At 46.3% G+C, this 27,651-nt stretch overlaps 1 protein-coding gene across 2 annotated transcripts in view; it reads left to right on the forward strand.

Annotated features, from left to right (window-relative positions):
- Nucleotides 1-27,651, forward strand: part of LOC308054066 (G-protein coupled receptor 83-like) — a 61,164-nt gene that overhangs the window by 27,773 nt on the left and 5,740 nt on the right. For both annotated transcript variants that reach the window (XM_080366271.1, XM_080366270.1), the window contains exons 2-4: nucleotides 904-1,029; nucleotides 3,144-3,277; nucleotides 3,798-12,921. In XM_080366271.1, the coding sequence (XP_080222397.1) occupies nucleotides 904-1,029; nucleotides 3,144-3,277; nucleotides 3,798-4,422 (885 nt within the window). In that variant the 3' untranslated portion in view covers nucleotides 4,423-12,921. The remainder of the gene's footprint in view (nucleotides 1-903; nucleotides 1,030-3,143; nucleotides 3,278-3,797; nucleotides 12,922-27,651) is intronic.

Consider the following 27,651-nt stretch of genomic DNA (forward strand, 5'->3'; position numbering starts at 1 on the left):
TCAAAGAAACAGCACAGTGCTACGCATCCAGTGACAGAGTCGTTACTACTAGAGTTGTCTCTATAGGGAAATTAATATAGATGGATTGAAAACAGATTAGCTAGTCTTCACTAGTTTTCTGTGTGGACAGATCTTTCGTAATAGATGTGCTTTATTTCAAGTTAGGTTAATCTGCTTCCATAATGATTTACATTAATTTGGAATAAATATTGCATAGTCAGGAATGACAAGTGAGTGAGACAAAGATTACTTGGAAGAATGTCCTCTGCAGAAAAGCCACAATAAGTAACACCTCCCTGGGCACTCATATGGAATGCCGGGGCTCCAACACTCACCCCCACCCCCACCAGCTCCTGGATTCACGCCCGCATGGAGACGGTCCCTGCAGACCCCAGGAATTGTACAGGCAGGGGCAGGCAGGGATGCTCCACAGACAGGCCGTCCCCACCTCTAAGGTGTTATCTCGCTACTTCAGTGCCCTCAATGATTTTTTCTTCTATGAATTTCCCTCACTGAGTTTTGAACCCATGCAACTTCCAGCGTCCACAAATTCAAACGTGCAACTGTTTTTAAGGAGGCAAGCTGCTGGTTTTCCCTGCAGAGCCTTATCAAGGGGCTTTCTTGATTTCTTTACATTTTCCAATAGGGCCACATTATATGTACACGTGCATGTTAAACACACATACACAAGCACTACTCAAGCGGGTTTGTTTGCACAGTACAGTAAATCTCACCTGTTTCACAGCCTCATGCATAGTCACTGTTTCTCCAGAAAAACTGAGTATAATGCAAAGCATATGGAAACTATATTAAAGCATTTCTTCCTTACCATACTCCTGGGAAGCCTATTTGCTACTCTTCAGATATCACAGACTTTCTAATCCAATTTTGTCTGTTCTTCAGGTGCGGTTTGTAAGCAGTACCTGGGTTTTTGGGAAGCTGATGTGTCACATCAGCCGCTTTGTTCAGTACTGCTCAGTTCATGTGTCTGTGCTGACCCTTGCTGCCATAGCCCTGGATCGGCATCAGGTAAGTGATAACATCACCCCTGTGTTGGCTAGAAAACAAGGCAGTAAATACATATTTTTTTCACCTTTCTATCCCAGTACCTGGCAACCTGCATTGTTTTGGGAATCAAGGGACTCTAGCTTTCATAGTGGTATACAAAAAAACTGTGGTTTTATACAGCGAGGGTGATCAGACACAGGATCAGGCTGCCCAGGGAGGTTGTGCAGTCTGCATCCTTGGAGAATCCCCAAAACCAAGCAGAAGCAGCCCTGGGCAGCCTGCTCTGGCTGACCCTGCTTTGCACGGGGCGCTGAGCTATAAGGTCTCCCGGGGCCCGTGCCGACCTCAGGCACTCCATGGAGCACAACCCTGAAAGCATGGCAGGAATATATTCTGATGTTCAAACACCAACAAGCCAATGCATTCCTACAGCATGTATTTAGAAAGAGTTGTACAGTTTTTAGGCTTGTTCCATCTCTTTGTGATGCCTAGGACTGGAAGCAGTGAGAACTGTGTTAGCACATTCAGTTCAGGTGAGAAATTCTCCTCTCCATCCCCCTGCCCTGATACTTTTTGGCACATACCAACCAGGAAAGCCTTACAGGTCAAGCAATGAGAGCCAGCCGAAGGATTTCCTTAAAGTGTAATGCAGTTCGTAATTTTTGCTTAAGCGGGTAAATGCTGTGCACTGGAGGAGCCGATCCTGCAAGGTGCGCTCTCAGGCAGACTATTTTTCTGGCAGTGCTGGAGTCACTGAAACAGTTGTTACAGAAAAGCAGTTTCACATGATAGATGACATGGCTAGAGTTCAGAACAATGACAGATTCCACTCTGATGGGCTGGGATGTGCTCAATCTGGTGTCAGAAACTTACAGTGACAGTCAGAGGACAGATCATCCGTTTCTGTCTGGTTTACCACAAGAGGTTTGGTAGCCTGCCCATGCTGTGTGCAACACTGTAGCTCCTGAAAGCAAAGCATTTTGATAATGATTCGTTTTAATCAGTAGATTCTGCATTGATTGCAAAGCATGGCTAGGTATCAAGAAGTGTTTGTTTAATTAAGGGCAAACACAGTATCTGCCTTTAAATTCAGTGAAGAAGGTTCCTCAGAACTGGAATGAGCTTGTATGGCCCAAAGAGATAAGAGCAGAAGTAAGGAGAAGCCACTGAGAAAAGAGAAATCAACACTTGCTCTAAAAATATTGCTAGTCCTGAAAGGTACCAGAGCAGACAGATGCTCCAGGGGAGTTGTAGAAGCTTGATTAAGTAGATAGTTATAATGAGACTAGAAAAGACATGCATAAAATACCAAAGACTTCATCAGCCAAGAGATCACTTGGATGACATGATAGGTCTATTTTTAATTATTGTTTCATTGCCTAATATAATCACCCATAGTTCCTGTCACTCAACAGATATCTAACCATCATGATGATCTCTGAACTCAAACTGATGGGTGACACTGCTCAGGGCATGAGGCCAGCAGTACTGCTTCATACTCGCACAACTCTTTGCATTTTCCAGCCCGTAGACTCTTAAGTGCTGTAAGATGAGTCTCTCCTTTCTGCCTTTTCATACCGGAGGGCCGCAGAGCTGCTTCAAACCACAATGTGAGGCTCAGAGAGTGTCCAAGACATTGTCAGATAAAGTAGCCCTGCGCAGCAGCAAACAAGGAGTACACCATGTCATAGCCAGTACTGCACAGGGTAAACTGTGAGTATCAGACCAGCCTCCAAGTTGGTTAGCACTGCGCTCGCCAAGGATTACATCCAGCTCTGGTTCTCGAGCATCACTCTGTCTTGCAACTCCACCAAATGCCGAACGTTGTGAGCCCTGTGGCTGCCATCTCTATTGGAGACCTTGTTTGTAGTAATTAGGAGACTTTTTGCACTCCCTATAGTGCAAGCCAGAATGCCTCTTGGCCTTCAGCTTGTGCCAAACTTGGTGTCCACGCTGAGCATCCCACGCTGTCCTGGAAAGCGCACACACAATTTGATGCTTACTCAGTGATCAGTGTGAAATGCCTGCTCCTGGACATGGATAAAGCACAGATACATTCTTCTTTTCCTAAAGCTTGCAGCTTGGTTTTGTCATTTAAGACATTGTAAATCCTCAGGACTGGTTGTTCTCTGCAGGTTATCATGCACCCTCTCAAGCCACGCATGTCCATAGTGAAAGGAGGGATTTGCATCATTATCATCTGGGTTATGGCCGTCTGCTTCTCACTGCCTCATGCCATTTATCAGACTTTGACAAGATTTTATATTGGGTAAGATGTTTACATGGTGCTTTTTTTATTTACTATGACATACGCAGCTTAACCAAAACCCCACAGATTCTAAGGCACACATCTCTCCACCTGTGTTACTAAAAAAGAAAGTACGGGAAAGCAGGGGAGCCCTCCTTCCCTGTGAGCAGGCAGTGTGTTTCTCACAAAAGGACAATGAAAATCAATGGAATCGCTTTCAGGCTTGTTTTCTAGTTGATTTTGGCTCAGAGCTTCAGCCCTGTAGTCTGAGGCAGGCACAGAAGAGAGGTGTTCTTTGTCATTAGAGGACATGGATGTCTATATGGATCATTACTTTCTTTTCCTGAGGATCTTCACTGGGGCCAAAGGTCAAACCTAAAGCAAAATTTTCCATTGAAAGTGGCACTTGCCCACAATACTGAGTGAGTTCTGCTATCTGTGCCTTTACTGAAATTTGTAGGAACATCTGCAGTGTTTGTCCTCCAGATGTTGTGTGCATCTGGTAGTGTAACTGACAGTTCTTTCCGTCTTTGATTTTCAGAAACAGAACAATACGAATGGTCTGCCTCCCCAGCTTCCCTCCTCCTGCTGATCTTTTCTGGAAGTATTTGGACTTGACTACTTTTGTTCTGTTGTACATCCTGCCCTTACTTGTGATCTCCATCACATATACCATGGTCGCCAAGAAGCTCTGGCTGAGAAATGCCATTGGGGACCTCACCATGGAGCAATACTATGCCCATCAACGGAAAAAGAAAATGACACTGAAGATGCTGATGGTGGTGGTGGTTGTGTTTGCAGTATGCTGGTTCCCCCTGAACTGCTACGTGGTGTTGATCTCCTGTAGGGCCATCCACAGCAGCAACGCTCTGTACTTTGCTTTTCACTGGTTTGCCATGAGCAGCACTTGCTACAACCCCTTCATTTACTGCTGGCTGAATGAGAGCTTCAGGTCTGAGCTGAAGTCCTTGCTCTATGTGTGCCGGCGCAGGAGTGCAGCCCAGAGCCATCCTCTGCGGTCCATCTCCCCACCCTTCAGGCATGCCTGGGTTGAGAACTGCCATTATAAAAGAGGCAGCACCTGCCAGAAGGCAAGGGCACCCTCCCAGAGGAACTCTGCAAAGGCAGACATATCCAGCGTTCAGCCAATTGTGGCAGAAAGTTAAGCCCTCCATCTGATGGCCAAGCAGCATTGTGTTCTAATTGCAGAACCATGGGAAAAATGGAGTTGGAAGGGACTACTGGAGACCATCTAGCCCAACCCTCTGCCCAAAGCAAGCTACCCTTAATGTTCAGTTGAGTTGTTCAGGATCTCATCCAGTCAGGTTTTCAAAAATCTCCAGGGATGAACTGCCCCCACATGGGCTCCAGAAGGAGGGGTGCAAAGTGAATTTTTCATCAGAACAGTCAGCAAAAATAAAGAGAATTCTTTAACAGCACACAGAGCCTTTCATAGCCTAAGCAAGTAAGGGGAACCTATGCCGATTGTACACACAGGCCAGCTGATGTGTATTGTTTTAAAGGCTGATGATGGCTGTTTATGCATAGACAAACACTGTATTGATTCCTTCTTATTTATTTTTCACCTGTTTGAAATGAATTAACATTTATAGCCATTCTCAAATTTATACCCGTGATACCTCAGCCACTTGCCCTGCGGCCACAGGAGCACTGCAGCTCTGCGCGCCCACTCCCTGCACCCAGGCACGTGCTGTGCAGCACAGCGGATGTCCAGGCTGCTGCTGGAGGGGAAATGGCTCAAAAATCACAACAGCAGGACAGCTTACAAGCAAGACAGCAAAACCTCACTCCATTTTTACAGGAGTTCTTCTTTCAGTGGCTTGTTTTGTTCTGTAAGGATTACTAGTAGTCACTGTAAACCACCACTTATACTGCGATCTGTGGGCAAGAAAGAAATTGCCCTAGTGAGCTTATTCTCAAGCACTAGCTAGCTGGGGAACCAGCCTTTTCTTAAAACGTACTGCCTGTCAGTTTGCTAAGGACTAATGCCAAACACCACCAGCCACCCACTAGACAGAGATGGTTCCAGAAGAATTTTTCAGTTTTGTACTTTGTACCATTTCTACTTTCTTTTTTGATGTATTTCTGTTATCTACATACAAGATACTAAACTGGAAGTCAAATGCTAACAGTCAACATCATTTTATGGAGCTTGTACCAGTGGAGACACCAGTCTTAATAGCATGACAGTCATGTCCACTGGTGCCAGCGAATTGGGCTGGCTGACTTCAGGGCAGCCCCCCGGGCTGGGTGACAACAGCCTGTTGGGTCCATCCGGAGGAGGCACTCAGGGGCTGATGGACATGGGAGACCAGCCTCCCTCCCTCCCCTTCCAAATCCGGGGCGGTCAGCTGGCAGGACAGGGCTGGGAACTGGGCTGCCACCAGTTTCTCTAGCACTGGGAGCGCTGCCTCACTGTGGGCAAGCAAACCGGGGGTCTCACTCTGTCTGTGAGGGTGGGCGGGTCGCAGGCTCATGTCAGGGCTCACACATCCACACAAATATGCTACTCAAATATGGCGCTCTACCTATTCCATGAAAAACTTTGTGGTTAAGAATAAAAACTGTATGCAAGAACTCAGAGATGGTGAAGTCTGAATCGCCTTGCTGGGGTGTGTTGAGGGTTGCTGGCCAGGAGGTGCCTGTTCTGCCAATACACGGAGGGTTTCCTTATCATCACTAGGCTTTCCCTCAAGGATGTGTCGCATCATTCTATTTCCTAAGAAAACCGTATATTGCTATGTTTTAACATTGTTAATCAACATTTCTTTCAAGTCTAAATTCAGTTTCAGTAATATTTTAATTTTTACCAGTCCTCAAGACCTGTGTCCTCCGTGGGTTCATTGTCGGAGCAGCTGCCCACCCCGGTGGGTCAGCCCGTCTTGCCTGCGGTCCCGGAGCAAAGCCACCAGGCAGCAGCGCCAGCTGCTTGGCAGCTGCTGGACCGGGCACCCTGCTCTGCCTGAGTGGAACCTGCACCGCAGCTCAGCGTCTGCGGGATGGATCTGCAGTTTTAAAACCAAAAGGTGGCAGACAGGAAAAGATGGCACTAGATAAGAGTTCTGTCCGTAAACCCCTACGCACTCTCCTGCTCAGTAAAACTGAGCATCTGATAAAGCGCCACAGCAATTGCCTCAAATACTGATACTTGCATTCCTGCTGCTCTGAGGGGTGATGGAAGGCTTTCAGCAGGTTTGTCCTGTTCCCAGAAGCGGCTCCGGGTACGTAAGGAAATAGCCGAGATTCCTCGGCACGTGGGTGCTTCGGCGTGCGGTGCCTGCACAGCGGGTGCAGGCAGCTGCTGTCTGATGGGTCACGGTGGGAGCAGCCCCAGCATTTCAGAGCTGGATTTTGATCAGCAGGGAGAAATATCAAGCAGGAGCATGTGGCCAGCTTCAAACCAATGGCTGTGAAAATTCACCAAAGTCACATCTTTCTCTTCCTTGAAAAGAATAATCTATTTCTTTGTGTCCATTCAGCACTGGCTCAGCCTTTGTAATTGAAAAGGTTTTAGCCTCAAAAGACAGTGAAAGGAAAATAAGTTTCATCCTTCCTATGCAAAATAATACTCGCTACACTTCTACAGTTTGGCATTTCCACTGGTAGTTTGCTACAGTTGCAAACCTGAGTGAAAGACTATTCAAATCTGGGTATCAAGATGCTTTTATAGGTACAAAGATATTGTGACCAGAAAAAGTATTTGCATCTGAAAAAAACTGTGAAGCTGAGGAAAGAGTAAGAGAAACAGGAATCTTGTTTCTTTCTAAGGTAGTTGGGGGAAGGAGAGAGGACAGAAGCACACCAGGCAAGGAACAGAGAGCTCATGTGCCTTCAGATACTGCAAAACACACCTGCATTTCCAAAGCCAATGCCTCAAGTAAACGCTCCCCTCTTACAAACAGCGATCGGCCGCCTCAGCCATGTGTTTGCAGGAATCACTCTGCAGAAGGATGCGCTTAGGGGAGGAAACTGAATTAGAGAAATCTCTTCAGAGAACAAGCACCCAAGCCTCTGATTCACCTACAAGAAATGTGTTTAACACGTGTGCTTTACCTTGTGAATCTTTTTTTGTTTACAGTAAAAAAGAGGAGTAAGCAGAGATGCGAATGGAGCTGGCACAGTGGAGGCAGGCATCCGAGTCTTTCATTCTATGTTACAAGTAAATATCTGCATTAACCTGATACTACTACTACCCTGGGCTTGTTACTGTCTGGAAAACTTGGAATTCATACCACTGCAAATGGCATTTCCATAATTTAAGTGTCTGGAGAGTTTCTATAAACAAGATGTCTTTTGTTAAGAAAAACAAACAAACCACAAACTCAAATACAACATTGTTAAGGTGAGTAATTCAATGAAACAATGAAACAGCTTCTCATTCAGATGTTCTTTTTACATCAGGAAACCTAAATAATGCAGTTTGCATGTACATCCCAATGCACTCCCAGAGAACTGCTAAACTCATTACTCTGAAATAAAATTAACAGAGCCTGTTCTTGCTACTCATCTGTTTAGCAGGACAGCAAGCTGGGTCTGGGTTCCTTCGGCCTTTGTACAGAGGGATGCCCAGCGTGCAGCAAGGTCAAATGCAGGACCTGCCTGTGTGACAGCAGCGGGCGTGCAGAGATCTCCTGCGTCTGGCAAGGTTTCTCTAAGGGACAATTTGCTCCCAGATGGAAATCCAAATTCGTTTCCTAACTGCACATCCTGTGCTAATCCTTACACAAGCAGCGCTTTCTTCAGTAAGAGTCTGCAGTCTGGCATTGTTGAGCTGACTTAAAAAAAAATTATTTCCTCAAGGTGATTGTCAAAAGCTTACATTTCTATAAACATCTGGCAAATTTCACAGTCATTATATGCTACCTGCCACTGGATGCTCTTGTTTTAATATGAGCTCTATTAAAATTTCCATATGTTTGTAATACAACAGCCTTTGATTCACCAACAATTTTGGGGGGGGTGATAACAGCCAAATAAAATATCTTGTTTAGGACCTTCTCTTTGCTGTGGGTTTTGCGTAACTTTCAACTTTTGAAAGGGGGATATTCCCTCTTACAAGGGGGTTAACAAGTAGGCATAGACTGCTCCTCCGACAGTCTCAAAACCATGACCAAAACAGGTCTGCATGTGTTTTGACATCTTTCAGCATGAAAAGCCCTTTGTAAAAGGCAGAGCTGTGATTATGCAGATGAGGAGTCAGCCATGGACATGTGCCGGCTATAAATGCTGTTTCACTCCCATGCATTTCATTGCAGCTCCATGCAGTAAATAGTTGGTCTCAGCAGCACTTCTCTTCGCCTGGGTGCCTCAGTCCAGACAGGAGCATGGCACATCTAACTGGAATTTAATTCTTATTCTCCAGTAAACACTTCCATGAACAGAAGCACATCCTGATTTCTCACGCATTCCTCCCAAGTGCTCCTGCCAGGATCTTCAGCCATCTCATGGGTCCCCTTCCCCATGCTGGGGACCTCGCTCTCCCCCTCACCTGCCACCAAGCAAACAGGGCAGGACATGCCCACTGCTGAGGCTGCTCCACCTCTGTCACACTTCTTTGAAACTGGTTAATGAAATCATGCTTGTTTGAAAGGAACTGCTTGGTAACAACACACACAGTGTGGTCATGCAAGACCTGGTCTCAGAGCAAAGCTGGAAGTATGATAGCAAAGTTTCAGACAGGTAACCCAGTTACTGAAGTTGCCACATCAATTTCCAGCTCCACAACCTACTGAAAAAAGCAATATGCCAAATACAAAGCACGCTACATCTACATTAAAATAACCCTTCAGTGTTAAAGTGTTAAAATTAAGCAACTATACCAAAAGAAAATAATATATTGTTGTCATGTGTGAAAAGCTGTTTCTTATCTCTCTCCTTTTAAAGCAACGTCGCAAGCAGAACAATGAACTCAAAGCTGCAAATCATTTAACCAGCTTTGAGCAGCCTCATGCAGTTCCAGGAGGGTCACAGGACTCCCTTCTTGAGGGGGGTCTGATGTATGTAAATACTTTGTCACTGAATACAGTGGTGTTAATACGGACACCAAATGATGAGGCTGAGTTCCACCCAGCATCACAGCCACAGCATTTTGTCCAGCTGTTTGCACTAGAGGGTGGCTCAGGCAGAGGAAGGACCTCTCCCTTTCTGCATGACCTTGATGCAAAACTGTTTTAGAAGGAGCTGATGTAGTGCAAATGCAGGAGTGCAAATGCAGTGGCGTGGAAGTAATTTCTGTAGGCTTTGCCTTTCTGATTCAAAGCTCACTTGGCACCTTATTTCCCAAAGGAATTTTTGTCTTAAATAAGCATGAAAATATAGCAGGACCCATCTACATAAGAGGTTCCATGAAACCCAGAGCTGAGATACTAATAATTGATGACTGGTTCTAAGTTAGAGCCACCGAGAAGCACAACAGCCGGCATCGCTAAACAGAATGACAGCGAGTTTCAGGATGTTCTCAGTAATACTCCTGTACCTCCTACTAAAGAACTACATAAATAAAGTTTTCTTGTGGCATGTTAGAGAGAAGGAAGCTGTTTGCTTCTTTTTCCCTGTTATCCCTACTTCAGAAAAATGTTTGTGTTATATTTTAACTTTTCCATTTAGTCCAAATGTTCTATTAGTTTTTAGGGTGGAGAAAAATCCCTGGAGCATCTCCGGGCTGCAAGTGACTGTGTGGGGATGAGAGTGGGTCCCTCTTGGGCACCCACCCACTGCTGTGTCAAGCATGTCAGAGCTGTGTGGCACTGAGAAAAAGCAAAAAGCATCAGAGACAAGGAGGTAACAAAAATGTTGCTCCATGAAATCATACTTGTGCTTAAAGTGCACAGAGTCCAAAGGGGAGAAAAAACACTCTGAGGATCTAAGTGGCTTTGAGAACTCACTGTTAATGAAAATCACCCAAGATTCTTTTTATTCCTGTAGCTTCCTGCTCACGCTCAAGTCTTTGGTAGTAAATGCCTTTTGCTGCTTTTCCAGGAGCAAAGGGAATCAGTGTTCAACCTCAGAAGTCTTCACAGTGTGAGCATGTAGCTGCCTGCTGGCCAAGGCTCTGCCGTCCCGCGCTCCCAGCATCAGGGGGGTCTGGCTGCCCTTCTCCTGGCTATGGGGGGGATTCACAGTCTGCACCTACCCCACCTTGCAGCATCTGGGAGCACTCCGCTGCAACTGTAGGCGAGGATGAGAGATGCTTTTCAGACAGAAGGGCAAGTCCTGGAATAACTTTTACACCCCCAGCTTTGCAGCAGCTGGAAGTGCTCTCAGTGATGGGGGGGTGAGGACCCAACCACCAGCACCTGCTTCCACCTGCTTCCTCCCCCCAGAGGTCATCAGGGCTGATAGCTGGCTCCAGCGCTGCCCTGGGGCTGGGGACTCTAAGGACTGCAATAACATGGTGAAGGGGCACTGGTATCTGTGGGAGGAACTCTTGGGCCTGGCAGGTATGTTGTTGCATGAGCTGCACTGGAAGCATTTCCATCAGCATGTGTCACTGGCCGTCACTCGCTCATGCTCTGCGAGGGGAAAGATGCGCACACAGACATGCACTTGCCGCGGGTGCCTGTCCCAGGGCAGCCTGCCGGCCCATGCCCCCCGCCCTGAGAACCCCTTGGAAGGGCCGGTGGAAGGGCTGCCAGCATGCCGGCTGAAAGCAGCAGTGGTCCTGCCAGCTTCATCCCCAGGCTGCGCGGATGCAGGTAACCTGTCACAATAGCTCTGCTGTGCAACTCGCCAAGTGGTGCTGGAATTGTCCCCTCGAGACTGACGGGTGTTCAGCGGGGCATTGCTGTCTTAGGTTAGACAGGGGTATGACTGACACGGCATTGCAGAGGCAGGAGAAGTCAACATAAACATCGAGTGCTACACGTGCCACCCGGCAGCCCATTGCCAGCTTCTGGGTGGCAGGTGTAGCCACCAGTAACTGTAACTGCCAGTAACTGGGTTACTGCCACAGATGCTCAAGAGCTTCCCCTGGTGCTAGCCCCACCCAGGAGCTGTGGTCCTGCTGCTGCCTTCCCCTGGGGTGTCCGGTATGACAGCAGAAGCAGCCAGCAAGGGATGTCACAGGCTGGAAACAAGCCTGTCCTCCAAATCATGACCTGAGATGAGCAACTTGATTCATTTTCGAGCTGCTTTGGCAATGGAAAATAGGATGAAGACTATCAGACACACAACCCTCGTTACACTGCTGGTTTTCAGCACTGCTGTAGCAGTATGAATGAAGAGGGTTTTCTCAGAGAATCTGAAAAATCATATCAAAATACAATCGGAGACTTGAGAAATACAACACATACTCGGGCACCTATTTGGAGCATTTTGGTCATCAACGATAGGAGATGAGATTATCAATATACAGTAAAGGGTTATTTGTGTGAGTGCATGCATGTCCCTGGAAGTTCACCTGTGACTCAAGAAATCCAAGGTCCCGATAACCCAGCCAACCTTCCTTTTTGAGGGATGTGTCTCAGTTTAAATTTCTCGCTGCTAATCACAGCCAGTGCTGTAATTCTGGTGCTTTGCCCTCTGCCTTGGCAGAGATCTGTTGGGCCTCAGACATAATATACATCTGAGGAGCTCTGTACCCATTAAAAGAGCACATTAAATAAGATAAGGTAGCCTGACCTTGAGTCCAAATGCAACCCAGCTGGGTAACTGCAGTCAGTCCTGAGTTCCCAGAAGTGAGAGCACAGATCAGCGGAGGAAGCGGAGCAATTGTGTTCAGAACAGTTCACTGACAGATCCTAACCAGCCTGCCTGGCAGAGGGACTTTGTCAGAGGCTTTTGTGCTCACCACCATAGAAAACAATCAATAGAAAAGCTTAACTTCCTGGACTTATGCTGAATACCAACTCTGCAAAAGAGTACCTCATTATTATCATACTTTTTACAAGGAAGTGGTGGGCAGAGGAAATGTGACTCACTACAAACACTGGGATAAAAGGCACTGTGCAAACGAACAAATAAAGCACTTGCAAGTAGGCTCCGCTGAGCGCCACTATCACATCCTTGTTGAGCCTCAGGACATTTCAGGATCCACTCCAAAAGTTCTTCGTTATTCATATGACTAAAAATAGGTCTTGACGGCTAAATCGCAATGGTCAGCCAAAGCAGTGTATCAAATACCACTGATACACCGAACTTAAAATTTTGAACTCTTCCAAAAAAGACAAGAGAGGTCACAGATTTCCGGGGAAGTTGAACCAAATGTTGATGGTATCCATTTTTGTACTCTGACATAAAGTCTCTCCTTTCCAGGTTATGATTTGTTAATAACAATATTGCACCTAAATATACACAAAGCCCATGACTGGAAAACACTTGCCCTGGGGAAGTTAAAACAAACAGATGAATGCCACAGACATTTTTCCCTGTCATTAACACATCTTCCAGAGTTTCAGCACCACTCTGAAGGCTGTTTTGAACAATGAGCCTTCTTTTTTCTCCATTTCTCCTCATGAGTGGGCATCCTGTCTTTTGTCTGCTCTTCTGAGTCCTCTACATTAGTCTCAACATCACAAAACTTGGTGGTTTTTATATGGAAAGTGCAATGCATGTGAGGTTGCTTTCCATCAGCTGACAGAAGAAAGGATGCTAAGATCAGAGTGCTATGAAGAAAGTATCAGAACAAGGGGTATTGGCTTAGTCTGGTAAGAATGATTTTAAAAATGACAACTATAAAAAGTCTGTGGAGGAATAAAAAGGTAGAGTGATGTACATGTTTGTCATAGGAGTGAATGAACAATGTTGAGATACAGAAGTTGGACTAATTTGGGAGGACCAGAATGAAGAGAAAGAGCATGTGGCTGCCTGGGAAGGTGGGAGAAAGAGGCTTGTATGCCTTGTTCCAGCTTTTCTTCCCTGGCACTAGTTGTCCTGGGGAAGACCTTTTCCCACGTGTGAAATGATGGTGGTAGTGCTTGTTTTCACAGTGCTTTGTGGAGAGAAGACCGTAGGTAGCAGCTTCTCTTGGTAGCAGAGGAAAATTAAACAACGGTGTTGTGAGGCCAAGGCTGGCTGTTGCCTTTTGACATCTCTAATTTGAGCAAAAAGCTGAGGATGCTGCTGAGGGGAATCAGACCATGCTGAGGGCTGTGGGACCTGCAGCCTCTTCCCATTGCCCCAGTCCGCAGCAGCAGGTGGGCAGATGCCTTTCAGGAGAGCGCTGCCCATGTCTGGCCCCCTGGGTTGGTGCTGGCAGAACCCCCGAGCCACTTCCCCTCCCTCTCCAGGTCGGCAGAGCTGTCACCATCTGCAGTCATCTGCCTTCCGAAAGCCTGCTCCAGAGGGACCGGGCATTGAGGGCTGCTCCAAGAGCCAGGGCTGCTCTGCCCATCTCCTGCCTCGCTGCAGGATGGCTGCCTGGGCACAGCCAGCCTGCCGCTTGTGCAGATTTATTTTAGAAAAAAAGTATGAGCGCAGGATGGGGGAAAGACCTGAAGACAAGAGCTGCCATAAGTCTCTGCACAGGCCACAGCAGAGAGAGGGAAACTGAGGCACAGGACCCAGCCGCTGCTGGGCACACCACACAGGGAGCTGTGCCAGCTCCCATGCAAAAACTTTGCTTGCTTCCTCACCTCCCTACCACATCCATCCAAATTCCATTTCTCATCCCTGTTCCAGCATCTGAAAGCTGAAGACAGAAAATTCAGCCAGCTCTTTCTATCGAGTGCTTTGGTAAAGCTTTTCTGAAGGAGCAGGGCAGAGCTCAGACCCGCTCCTCACTAACACCTACTCACCTTTGGTACTGTGAGTAATTAATATTTCCAGGAGTTCTGTGAATGCTCTAAGTGATGAACACTGCTATTACTTGCCATGAACTTCTCTCTCCCCTCTTTCTTCTGCCTTAATCATCTGCTGTGTTTAGCAAGGAGGCTCGTCCCGGGGCGTTAGCGCCTCGGCACAGCAGCCTGTGCGGAGCAAGGCACGGCCCGGTGCCTGCGGAAAGGTGGCAGAATCAGACCATAAATAAATTACTGTAAATCACCACTTGCTTCCACCGTTTCAGGAAAGGAACAAAACATCTCCGTGGCTGTGAGGCTGAATTCACAGCTGTAGCCTCTTGCACGGCAGCTAAGCCCAGGCCACAGCAGGGTTTTCTGGAGCTGTACGTGCGCTGTGGCATGGCAGGTGAGCCCGGTGGGAGCGGGCAGAGCCCACCTGCCCGGGGCACTGCCTCGCTGCTGGCCGCCCAGCAGCCCACACCTGCCGTGCTGACTGCGCAGCACATCATGCAGTGAATACCCACAGTTGGTGGCTGCATTACCACCTACACCATAGTGCCCTATTTTAGGCACCTCCAGTGTATTTTTTGAGTTTCCAGATGTGGAATCAGGCCTTTCTGCTAATCTTTTGGGAGAGTGCTTCCTTCTTGTTCCATGAACACAAGTGGGAAAAAGGCTTCATCATTTCATTTTGATTGAAAAGCTACAAAGCTTTCAACTAAAGTGCACTGTAAAAGCAAAACACACGTTCTCATTATGTATTTCTTCTGTTTTTCTCCTTTTTTTTTTATTTTAGATAGAAATAAAAATCAGAAGCATTATTAAAAATGCTTTGAATCCCACCATCATCTCAAGTTGGAATGATGCTCCTGACAGCTGCTTTACCGCACATTGCCAGCTCCTGCTTTCAAGAATTATATAATTTACAATGTTTGTACTTACTCAGGAAGGTCATAAAGAAGTTAGAAGTTGATAAATTCAGGAAAATATCAGCCAGACGAGATCATTCACAGCCACTTACCCAGGCTGTACTCCTTGTGTTTGGAGAGATGCTTGAAGGCTAAAGCCAGGGCTTTGCAGGAAGGAACAAATTCACACAAATCCCAGAATTATTGTTCTTCTCCTCTCTCCTACACTCTGAGGAGTTTAAGTGGAGTTCTGGTGAGAGGTCGCCCCTGAAGATTTTTGTTCTGTATTAGTTGAAGCTGGCGAGAGTGCCCTATATGGCTCCTCTTTGGAGGTGGTGGAATCACTGTTCCTAGAAGTATTTAAAAAATACACAGATGTGGTGCTTAGGGACACAGTTTAATGATGGCCTTGGCAGTGCTGGGTTAATGGTTGGACCTGATGATCTCAAAGGTCTTTTCCAACCTACATGATTCTGTGATTCTGTATCATATAACGTATAGAAACCCCTCCTGGGATTTAGTAGGTTTAACTGTGCATCTATCCTGGAGAAAGCAGAGCACTGTTACTGTCAGGATGGATGACAATGGATGAGATGGCTAATGCAATGGATGAGAGGGCTCATTGCTTTAAAAAATTAGGACAGTATAAACACGCATTTAGGTTACAAATGCTGGCAGTGGATGGGGGTGTCACCAGAGATTGTGGATGCTGTTAAGTAATGTGAGTTTTAAAAGGAATCAAAGTTTATGGAAGACAATGACCCTGTCAGGTGTTGTCAGGTGTCAGGCCATCCCTGTCAGATGTTGGCTGTTGCGTCCCCTGAGCAAGCTGCAGCTCATCACCTCATCACCCAGGGCTGATTTCTAGGACCTTGCTCCCCACAGCTCCTTTGGCTCTGGTTCCTCAGCAGCCTGCTCTTTTCCTGCTGTTCTGGTCAGATAGCTGGATCCATCGCATCCAGCTCCCAGAGAAGGGTAAGCTCATTGCCACAAAGTGGCTTATTCTGTTGAGTTTTGTCATGTTTTTGTCTATTCTCCAATTTCCTGAGTAGGTCTCTTGCCCTGTAGGATGGATACTGATGGGCTTGCCTTAAGAAACTTAAGAGAATAGATACTAAGATGTTTAGTGAGATTCCTCTGTGTCCTGTCACGATACATAGTAAGGGTATATACATACCAAAAGGTATTTTGGGGAAACGTCCTTGATTTAGAAGGAGCTGGGTACTGTGAAGTGTAAATCCAGGTACAGAAATTCAAGGGCTGTTTGCGTTCCCCCACGTGTCCAAGAAGAGGTTTCAGATGTATTTGGGGGACCTCCTCTTAGGATTAGAGGTGTGCTTTAGTTTCTTGCTCTCTGCAGAGAATTGCTGGCTTCCCCCAGGGATTACTGCTAGGGCTGGAAGCTGACAAAACTCTGCTTCACTTGTGGTTCCTATTTTGAACAGAAAAAAACCCTTAAATCTTGCCCCAGAATACCTGTTGTCTCCTGGAAGATATTTTCAACCTATATTTTAGCTTCCACTGTTTTGGTTCTAGGCAGTGAGCTCTGTCACCATTGTGATTACAGTTTTGCCTTTCTTTAATTTGCTGGAGCTGACTGAGCTTTCTGGCAGCAGTTGCCAAAGCAAGGTACCTAACAACATGCATTTTGTGGTATTTTCAGTCTAGGAAGCTCTCATGAAATGCTAATGTTCCTGGTAATTAGTGTGTGTGTATAAATGTTGATTCAATTTTCTTTGTGATCTGAGATTTTTAGCTGAACTAAATAATCTTGTTCTTTCCTATGATAACAAATGTCTATTTAAAAGCTTTTTGTCCTTGTTACCATGCTGCCTTTGTGTCTAGCTGAAGAGACAATCCCCCCTTGTGTCTTTTTGGCCTTTCCAGGTCCTGCACAGCAGGAGGTTCCCCCTTCCCAGTAAAGCCCCATCATGTTTGTGTCGGGCTCCCGTACCGCTGCTTGCCCAGCCCTCACACAGCGGCAGACACCTAGAGCTGTACCCTGCCCAGGGCTCCGGGCAGCTCTGGGGGGCAGGGGGGCGACCCTGACCTGGGGGGCATCCGATAGCTCTGCCATACTTCAGGTGGCTGGAGGAGCTTGCACCGATGCTATCATCCTCTTGCTTGGGGCTGTTGCTACCGTCCAGCTGGCAGGCTTCATCCTGGGCTGTCGGCTGCTTGAAAATCTGGCATTTAAAATGCAGAAAGCTCTGGTTTTCTTCCCTGTGTGAAGACGTTATTGGTTTTTGTTTTTTTTTTTTATTTTATTTTAAAAAGTGTTAAACTTTAGCATTTATTTTTAAAGAAAGTGTAAATTGCTTCAAATCCGAAGCATGAAAGCTTTCCTCTTTCTTCTGAAAACAGTTTTCTCAAGCAACTGTTTCTGCTATTTCTAGAAATAAGTGGAAAAACAAACTTCTGCTTCTAGGTAAAGAAAAATTCTAACTGTAAAATTTTTTTGTTTGCTTGATTCTAAGATAGGCAAAGAAGTCACGACAGAAAAAAAAAAAAAAAACACCAGCCCACCAGGACACTGTTTTTAAAAGAAAGCCTTTAATGAGTCCCCTTTGGGTTATTAATTCACCTGCTGCCTGGGAACTGAGGGGCTGCTGGGTGCATGAGGATGGGCCAGGATGGCGCTGCAGGGAGCGGGGCACGGGGCAGCAGGGTGTCCCTGGCTGTGTCCTGCTGGGCTGGAGCTGATTGTCACCTGTAACCACTGTGTGGGCGAAAGGAGGCATCCCAGGGGCTTCTGCTGGAGGCTTTTTGCCAGTTTCCCAAAAATCCCTGGGATAATTCTGAGATACAGTGAGTTAAGGAAGGAGATGAAAGAGATAAGAGCACATGTAGCCAGTATGACATCTGTTGGTCACACTACTTCCAAAATATTTTATGAAACATGCTAGTTTCACAGGAGATTCAGCCAGCAAAAGGAGTTGCCAATTGCCATGGGAAAACCAGATTTATTTTTTTAGCTTAAAATACAAACTACACTATTAATCTTCAACTGAAAAAATCCTGGGTGAAAAATATTTTCCAACAGCAACTTTAAAAAATAATACTATTTTAGAATATTTTCATATTGCAGACAACTCACTTTTGCTTATGAATTATTTCTTTGTATGGGAATTTTCTGCTGTTCTTGGCAAAGAACTTATTTGTGTATTTCTTTCACTAGGACACAGACATCAAAGAGGGTGAACAAAAAGGAGCCATTATTTTCCTCCTTGTCCTCAGCCTGATTATCTGCACTTAGGCTTCCTTCCAGGTCTCTGTGGTTTGGACCCACCTGTAGGCTCATGTCACCGACCTCATCAATCTTAGTTTAAAGGCTTCCTCACTAAGTTAGCAAGTCCATGATGAAAGAAACTCTTCCCTCTGCTTCAGGTGGACCTTGTTCCTGCTCAGCAATCCTCTTCAGCTGGAAAATTGCTTCCTTCAGGGCTGCCTGCACAACCAGGCAAGCACTTCCCTGCTTTCCGCACCATGACTTGGCTTTATTAATTTTGAAGCATTCAGACTTGATTTTAATGCCTTTGCTAATGAGCCTGACAACAGTGTGATCATCTCCTTTCGGGAGCACTTGGTAATGTAAGCCACAGAAAAAAAACATGCAGAAACAATGGGAAGGAAGAATTGTAAAACTAATGGTGGTGGTGTGCTAGGTCTGGTGAAGCTCATGGGAGGATCCCCATGGCCTCTTATTACTTGATTTTTAAAGCGTGTTGAACAAATTTCAATCAGGTCCGATCAGGGCTTTAAAAATCCTTATGAAACTTTTCCTGGGCCTCTGTGATCGGGGAAGAGGAGTCACCTTCTCATGACGTGAGGGTTGGTAGGCATCATGTGCTTCACTTTGACCAAGGCATGCTAAAGTAATTCCCTTGGTGAACATGCTTTGGGCCCTTTCCAGGGAGAGATGCTGCAGCAGTATCTCACCACCATGTAAAATTTAGAACAGAAATCTTTTTACTGCTGATAATCGGTGGTGGAAGATAAGCCAGGTGGAGATTTACCTTCTCTTGTCAGCATGTTTTACTGATGGTTAAATTCTAATCTGAAGAAGTTAATAGTTTGAAGAACAGTAAGTGGTGCCAGGGCCACTGTTGTCCATGGGGTCCTCAAACTTCTGAGCAAATGGGCAAGCCTACAAGACCAGCACTGACTATGACTCTCTTAAATCTTGTGTAGCTCCTCAAATGACCAATGTCCAAACAAGATTCCAGTATAGGAAGGGATCTCAGTAGAGAAGAATGGGTTCAAGAAGTTTGTAGAGACTCCTGGGAAGGCAGAAAAAGGGGTTTCTGGAAAGATGGGTTTCACCTGGAAGAGTTAGTTTCAAACACTGTTCCAAATAAGCATATGCTTTAGCTTGTCTGAGCTAAGGTGGCATTAGGGTGGCATGGAGCCTGTGAGGAATAAATAGAAATGATGCTGTGAGCATGTAATCAGCTACAAGCCATCAGCATTCCTCTGCTACCACATCACACCGAGAGCAGAGCATCTGGATAGTGTCATTCTTGGAAACGCCTAGCATCTACCAGACCATTGCTTTGTAAGCCCAGTTAAACTAGGGGTGAGCCCCTCCCCATGATCTGAATCAAGTATGAAGCAACATCAGTCTTCTGTCCCACAGTGTCAGAGAGTAAGCTTTCCCCATCTTTGCCCTTGAGAATGTGAGTGTGTACACATACGTATATATGTATGTCTATATAACTATACAAGGCTCACTTGAAATACAATCCCTCTCACCCATACTGAATGTGAAGGGCTGACCTTTTCCATTTTCACAGAAACTACTGGAATTAGACCACAAATAAATTTGATCTGAGATCTTAGAGGATTGGATCACATCTTGGCAGCTGTTGCAGTTACCACCCTTCCATGATGCCTTGCAAGACAGAATAAATATGCACTGAACGGATACTTCTGGGACTTTTTTCTGCTCAGCCATAGCCAGAGGCTCTTCACCAGTATCACTGAGTTTTCTTCAGGGATAATCACAGATTCTCTCAGTTTCTAGAAATATGAAATCCAAACTATGTGCAAGGAACTTATTCCTCAGCAGCTGAAGCTGCTGTTATGATCTGTTTAACTGGTATTGCCTCTCAGTAAATCGCAGCTTGTTGGGAATGAGAGAGGTACAGACCCATGGCCAAACTGAGGAGCTCACTGAAGTAGTGGAAGAGTTAAATACTTGTGAGACGGCAACAGTCAATACAGACAAGCATAACTCGCATGAAAACTTGGAGGGTGTGTGGCAATTGGTAAGATACTTTCAGATGAGGCAACGAGACCCTCCTGAGCCCAGGCTCTGAACTGCTTGTGTTTTGGCACAGGACCTTTCCCACCTGTTTTGGTTTTTTTGGGTTGTTTTTTTTTTTTTTTTTTTTCCCCCAGCCAGGCAAAACTTTGAAGACTGGCACAAGTTAAGTTGTTTTCTAATATTTTTAGGTCTAGAAGTCTCACAGGTGTGCTTGTGTGCTTTTTCCAGTCCTTCCCATCACTTGAGGTAACTTTCCCATAACAACACGTACTTTCCCATGTGTCTAGTGGGACTATATCTTTTCTGTTTCCTTATCCCTCTTTCTTCTTTTCTGATGATTCTGAACTAGTCACCCCAGGAATGAAGCCACCAGGGGGAGGAGGGTGCAGTGTTCCTTTGCAGTGAGTAATGGGCAGCATACTTGGAGCTAGAAAGTGAGATGACTCTTTAAAATAACATTCATCAAAGGGAAGAGCTTGTTGGTTGCTAATTTATGAGGGAGAGTCACTACCCTCCCTCTGTAGGCTGATAATCCGGAACTGACTCATTGACTAAAATTGTTTAAACTATGGTATTCCTGAAGTATTACATTTCAGATCAAGGCTTAAAGGGCCAGGAGCACAACTGGCTCACACCCTTCTGTGTGTGTCACCATCCATCTTGAGGAATAGTGCAGCAGCAGGAGCAATCCCCCAAAAAGCTCTAGCCATTGAAGGTGCCCCTCTGGTTGCTCCTAATAACTCTGTTTTCCCATAGAAGCCAATATTTTGCAAAGAGGCAATATGCTTAGGAGGCTGGTAATTTGGGTAGGACACAAAAGAGATTCTTCCCACCTGTATCTTCTGAGGGGCTTGGTCAGGCAAGCTCTCACAGGGAATGCCAGCCACAGGCAGAATTGGAGTGATCCTCAGAGCTATGCTTGTCCTGAAATTGTGCAATTAAACCACTTGCCCAGCAAGGGGGAAGCCTTCTTCCTCCATGGGGAAGCCTTCTTCCTCCATGGGAAAGCCTCTGGGGCTGGAGGTGGCTTTTGCCAGCATGCCTCCCCTCCTTGGAGAACACCCTTGCTTCCAGCAGACACCCACATGGGAAGACTGTTTGAAACAGGCCTTGTTCTGGGAAGCTGTTCTACTTCATATCTGTGTGGAAGTTAAAAATCTTCTAAAAAAAAAATAAATAATAAGCTAGTTACTCTGCAGTTGACTAGAGAACTAATCAACTCCTTTTTTTCACCATGATCACCTAAGTAGGAAGAGATGTACCAGCTGCAAGCTGGTGGGGCTGAGCAGACATTTGTGGCCCCATGAGCAGCCTTGTGGAGAAGTCTTGTTAATTGTGCTCAGCCTTCAGCACTCAATCAACTAACATGGGTGTTATGGTAGAGGGGTGGGTTTTTTGGTGGTAAAGTCATATATCTCAGGCTATAAAAGACTTTTTTTTTTTTTTAATGGACGCATTTCTTGGAAAGCTTAACACATACCCAAAAGACCAGGAAAAAATCAGACAAGAAATATAATCCCCTCCAAAATAAAACAAGAGAGAAACAGAAAAGGAAAATTAGGTGTACAGACAGATAACTTTCCCTTCTCTCAAGTCCCAAATATCTGAGGCATTTTTAACAGAAAAGTGTGTCCCCTAAACTGTTTTGAGTGCTCTGCTTTATCTTTTGGCTACATTTGAGGAGTACATAATCCTCTCTGTGTGTGAGCAACAGTTTTTCTTTACAAATAGTTTTTCATAGTAATTACAATTCACTGATTGAGCTTATCCAGAACTTCAAAAATATTTTTCCTGACACCTTCCCAAGCTGAGATGTAGTTTTTGGCAATCCGTGTTTCTGCCAGCTGAGATATGAGTTTCCAGGACATGTAGCCTTAAAAAAGGATGCCCAGTGACTGCTGAGGAGAGCACTTGTTTTGTTCCAGTGTCAAGTATTGTTGGCACATTTGCTGCGGCTCAGCCCTGTGACAGCTGGGAACCAGCTAACTGCTCCTGTGTGTCAAATGTGTCACCCGGCAAAAATAAAAAACAGCTGAGAAAGCCCTGCCTTCTGGGAAACCAGAGAGACTGTCTTGCATGTCTGAGCTGTGACTGTGTCAGGGAGCAGCATTACCTCTTCACCTTGGTGTGATGCATGGGGTTTGTACCATGTGCTCCCACTGGCACGGCAGAGCTGTGCAGTGGCAGCAGTGACCGGGCTGTCCAGTGCTGCTTCGGGGGATGGAAGGACCACGTTCTTGCCATGAAGGGGCATGGCATCATCTTCAGGCTGAAGAAAAGGGGCACTGAATGCAGGAACTTTGAAGGCACATTGTTGCTGGTCTGCTGGATAGAAGAGGAGGGAAGGTAGACTGCCCGTGTTGTTCTAATGCCTGGGCAACGCTGGTGTTTATTAAAAAGTTTGTGGACTAAACCAGAAGAGAATATGTAAGCAAAGTGTGATGTAGGTCTCTGTACTGGCTACACAAAAAAGGATGCCTGGCATTCGGGATGCTGAGAGGGATGCTTTAGAGATGGACCTTTGAGCTCTTACTCCCATGTGAATGCTAATTCTCCCTCATGCCCTCAGCAAATCACTTGATTTCTCCACTCTCTCCTTTCCACAAAATGAGCTTAATGGTAGCAATTTCTGTACTTCACAGGAGGGCTGAGTATGAATTAATATTTGCCAAATAATGAGATATAAAAGACATGGTGTTAATGTGGAATGAAATTGCTGCAGAGGAAATGCAGTTTTAAAACTGTTGGGATCTCAGGACTGAAATAGCTGGGCACGGTGGGTCTAGACTGAGGAAATACGAGTTAATGTCAAAAAGACTTGGGAGTTCATGTGATCTGGACTGGAATGCCTGTGGCTGATGTCATGGGACTGTGGGGTTTAAGGAGCAGGGCACTGGTTTTCTGCAGAGTACAAAGTGCTGCATCTGTCCCCGGAAATGAAAGGGAGATGCCAGGTTAACACCAAGGACCTTAGCAGTGGGGGGTTTTGTCTTCCTTTTTGTATTGGCAAGTTAACATTAAGCATCAGGATTTTAAGATAAATGTTCATAGCAGCAGTTGAAAGTGATCTCCCTTGCTTTCTACCCTCCAGCTAACATGGAAAGCCTGGTCCAACGTTTATCCCTGTACCACTACCAGAACAAGGAGTATGAAAGGAATTCGTACTGTTGGACTAGAGTCCACATTCATCAATAACGCCAACATAGTTCCTGAATTACTCTATTACTAATAATCTATTTTCACCATAATTGGGAGGACAAGAACTTCTGGCAGGCAGCACATGAGACATGCAGGAGAAAATGATTAAAACGGAGCCAAAAATATCACCATACTAGAGTCATGAGTCAGATCCTGACCTTTCAAATAAGCACCAACGAGACTGAGCTCATGTGGACAGGATCCCAGTGATCCAGGTGAGAGTAGCAGGACAGCTCAGCACGGCCAGCTTTTAATGGGAGGAAACTGGAAATGTCCCAGGGGAACATCAACATCTAAAGGGCATGAGGAAATCCAGATGTGTGTGTCTTCTGTGGTATTCCTAAGGGAAAGGGTTGCCCCACACTGAGCTTCACTGTTTTACATGGCAGTACTCCTGAGGAGCTGCTTGTAAAAAACATGTGTCCCCTGGCTAATGTGATTATAAACAGTAACAAATTCCAGCTTCCTCTTGATTAGCATTTTTAAAACCCTTTAAGCTTCCGTAAAGTCACATTTGCTCAGGAAAGAGGACTACTATAAACTCACTGCTTACAAAATCCACAATTCTTTGTGAAATGATATGACTGCAAGAGGTACAATTTCAAAGAAAAGTGCCTGCTGTCAGACTTGCTATGAGACTCAGATGCTGGCTTGGATACTCCTGCAGGGCTGGGGGATAGGCTCTGTGTCGTGGGTTTTGAAATGCCAAGCTGCTTCTGTGCCTTGGGACAAGCTTGGGAGCCACCGGTGCCCTGTGCTGCCCCTGCACCCCTGTATATTGGGAGCCACTGGTGCCCCGTGTTGCCCCGGCGCCCCCATATGTGGAGCAGCACACCTGTCCATGCCCCAAGAGTGCCAGCAGTGGACAAAGCCCAGGGATGCTGAGAGCAGGATCTGGCCGAGCGGCGGGGGATCCTGCTGTGGGGTATGGCTGGGAGACAGGCCTCTAATGCATGGCTGGTTTGTCACTTAGGAGCGCTTGTCCCCAGCTTTGCAGGGCAAGACCTGCCTGGGTGGCAGGAGGGCTCTGCCCCTTGCCCAGTGCATCCTTCCCCAGTGCCATGGGCTGCCCTGTGTCCAGGGACGTGTAGCAGAAACATGCCAAGGCAAGAGACACAACTGATAGGAACAGAGTGCTATCAGTGCCAGTGTGGGTTTCTTCTGAATTTTGGTTCTGGATCCAGACTTCCACTGAAGTCAGAACAAACCAGATCAGTTTACAGCTCAGGCCATAGGGAGCACAGAGTCACCTGCTCCTCAGTAAGCAAAGGTGTAACCTAAGCTCAACTCTCAGCCCGCATTTGACTCAAACTTGTACCTCTCCTTTACCCCTGGTTTTGCTCCATGCCTGGTATCGCTGCGGGAGTGGGCAGGGGTGTGTGCTGGGGGACCCTGCTGTGCCTTCCCTGCAAGCACCCATGGGACGCAGGTCTCGCAGCTCAGGGCGATGCAGTGAGCTCTGCTCCTGGGGCTGCAGCAAACTGGGAACAAAACCGAGGCTTCCTAATCACTGAGCTGCTGACCTTACCCCTTGCACTACAGGGAAATGCTTGCTTTCACTCCATCGCTAATATAACACACACAGCCTCTCACACCCAGTCACCGTGAGATAATCCATGGAGGCAGAGGGGGAAGCCCCACCTTTGCCTCAAGCAGGGATCCATGGGGGCCTTCTACACTGGGTGCAGGAGGGCACCCAGCTCCCGTGGAGGAGACACCTCCCTTGGGGCTCCCTGCCTGCTGTGGCTCTGCCAGCCCTTGGGCAGCCCTGGCTGGAGCAGAGGGCGAGAGCTTTCGTGCCGTGAGCTCTGCAGGGGTCTGTCCATCTCCCCTCGCCTTCCTGCTTCCCAGGGAGCTGGGCAGAAACCCGCCTGGCCTACGCATGCAACGCCTGCAAAACCACAGAGGGCTGCCAGCAGAAAAGAAACACCTGTCAGCGTTCATTCGCTGTTAATAAAAATGTCTTTTTTTTAAGGTCACAGGCAGAGGAGTTGTCATGTCACATCCTGCTCTTTGTGCTTCCACAGCAACTCTTAACTTTGTAAACACAGAGCAGAGCAGCGACAGTGTCTCTGCCATAAATGATCTCTGTTCACCATCCCGGCTCTGCACCGGCAGCGCCCAGCAGGCCCCGTTCCAGGAACGGGAGCATATGGGACAGCAATGCATGATAACCTGACACGGTGGCTTCCAGGCGATCCTCCATGCTTTGCTCCTCTGAGGCTGCCGGAGATGTTGCCTGTGCACCTCGGCACAGCCTGCAAGGTCTAATCAAAAGCTGGTAGACTGAATGAATAATTAGAAATTTGTCTCGATATTTGGCTCCCAAGTCCAGAGTCACTTTGCCTTCCTTTGGGTCTATGGGTGTTTGGCTGTGGATGTTTCATGGGATCATGGGCACAATTTTCTCCCCCACTAGAACAAATTGCTCAGCCAGATAAAACAAGCAAGAGATACTCATCATTCTGATTCATAAGGAAACAATTTCCCTTCTATTTTATAGCACCATACCAGCAGGAAACTGCAGGGTGATTTGCCAGAGGGCCACAGGACATGAGAATAGGTACAGATTATCCAGTGTTTCCTGGGTGTCTGATAATTCCTTCACAGCCTTAAAATCTGTGAACAGGTTTATGCTGCACAATATGGGGTGGAATAAAGAGATTAATCATTGCCTTTAGTAAGCTTCAATACCAGGAGGAGCATAAATAAAGCAGCCTGGAGCTCAGGAGTCTAATGTACATCACTGGAAAATGGTATATGAAGGGAGGCAGATCCCCATGGTGCTCCCAGCAATGCTGGGGTTTGTGCTTGAGCTGTTGGGTGTTTAATAAACCTTCCCCGTGGGGTGGCAGCGTGAGGGCTGGCTGTGCTTGGCAGGTGTTTCTGGATTCCTCCCGGTCAGCATCCGCACCTTGCAAGCGGCTCTGCTTTTCGCAGAGATGCAGCCAAAGTTTCAGTTCCCAGATCACGAAGCACTTAAGAGTTTCAGCAGGAGTTTAGATTTCCCTTTGCAATGACGAGCCTTATTTGCTACCCACAGTGGTATAATTGCCTGTTCCTGCCTACTTTTCAAAGTCATGAAGTGACTTTCTCCCTCCTGTGAATCTTGCCATAATACCTCTCTCCTCCACTGTCGGTAAAGCTGTTTCACAACTCTCGCCTCTCTGAGCACAGCCATAGACCTGTGAGAATTCAAGGGCATCAGATCATCCTGTGGCCACTGAAACTGACCTTTTTGCCTTTGCTAGCCTCACTCGTTTGGCCAGTAAATGATCTGCAATGCCCAGAAAGGTGCTATTTCGTGATGCTTGGAAATGCTGACTCAGACCTCATACAAATTCAGCGCTTCATGGTTTACCCCAGGTTCCCTGTGGCAAGGAAGAAGCTCCCCAGCTTCTGGGACCTGTGCTTTGCCTTGAGCCTCTCCCTCAGGCTTTGCACAGCAGCCACTCACATAAGCCTGTTCAGTTCAGGAGAAAATAGACAGAAGGTTCTCTAACCAGAGAGTGCAATTTTGCTTTCTCTCATAATTAAGTAGACTGTAAACTGCTTCTTTGCTTAACAGCTTCCAACTGTCTTTTTGCCCTTCGTCTGTACTCGTTATTCTTTCTCCAGGCTGCTGCGTGGCCGGCAGCAGCGATGCACTGAGTTAGATCATCCATTTCTTGATTTCTCCTGCGTCAGGACCACACTATTTTGAGCGGAAGGCAGCGGAACATTGTGGTTTGGTCAGATGACAGGAGATAACGCAGGGCAGGACAGCAGAGAACTATTGGAGGGGAGAGGAGTTATTTAGACATCACCAAAAGAGCAAAATGAAAGACATCTGCTCTCTAATTGAGTAACTCAATATTAAAGATGTTGATCTGTGTTAAAAAAAAATAATCAGTATGATTGCCCGTTGGTATTTCTTTCCTTGTTTCTGTGATGATCTCACATCAGTAGTGAAATAGCCTGCAAACAGAGGTATATCTTTAACAGTTTGTTGCAATCCACTGCCTGCAGCCCTAAAAGACAATTAATTCTCAGAAAATACCCTTCTTTCCACACCTTTAAAGGAAATAATATATAGACTGCAACCTCAAAAAGCATCTTGATGAATACACATATTAGCTCATCTGCAGTTATCTTTACTTTTGATTTTTGATGTTATGGTCATCAATTTCTGTGTGCAGTTTTAAATGCTGAAGAGAGAATTAAGAGCAAATCATGTGCTCAGATGTGGAAAAATAAAAATGTGGGGACTGGGTTATGTTAGAGGCATGAAGGAAAGGAGGCTGA

The sequence above is a fragment of the Falco punctatus genome (assembly GCF_963210335.1).
Source record: "Falco punctatus genome assembly, chromosome: 15".
NCBI classification, from domain to species: domain Eukaryota; kingdom Metazoa; phylum Chordata; class Aves; order Falconiformes; family Falconidae; genus Falco; species Falco punctatus.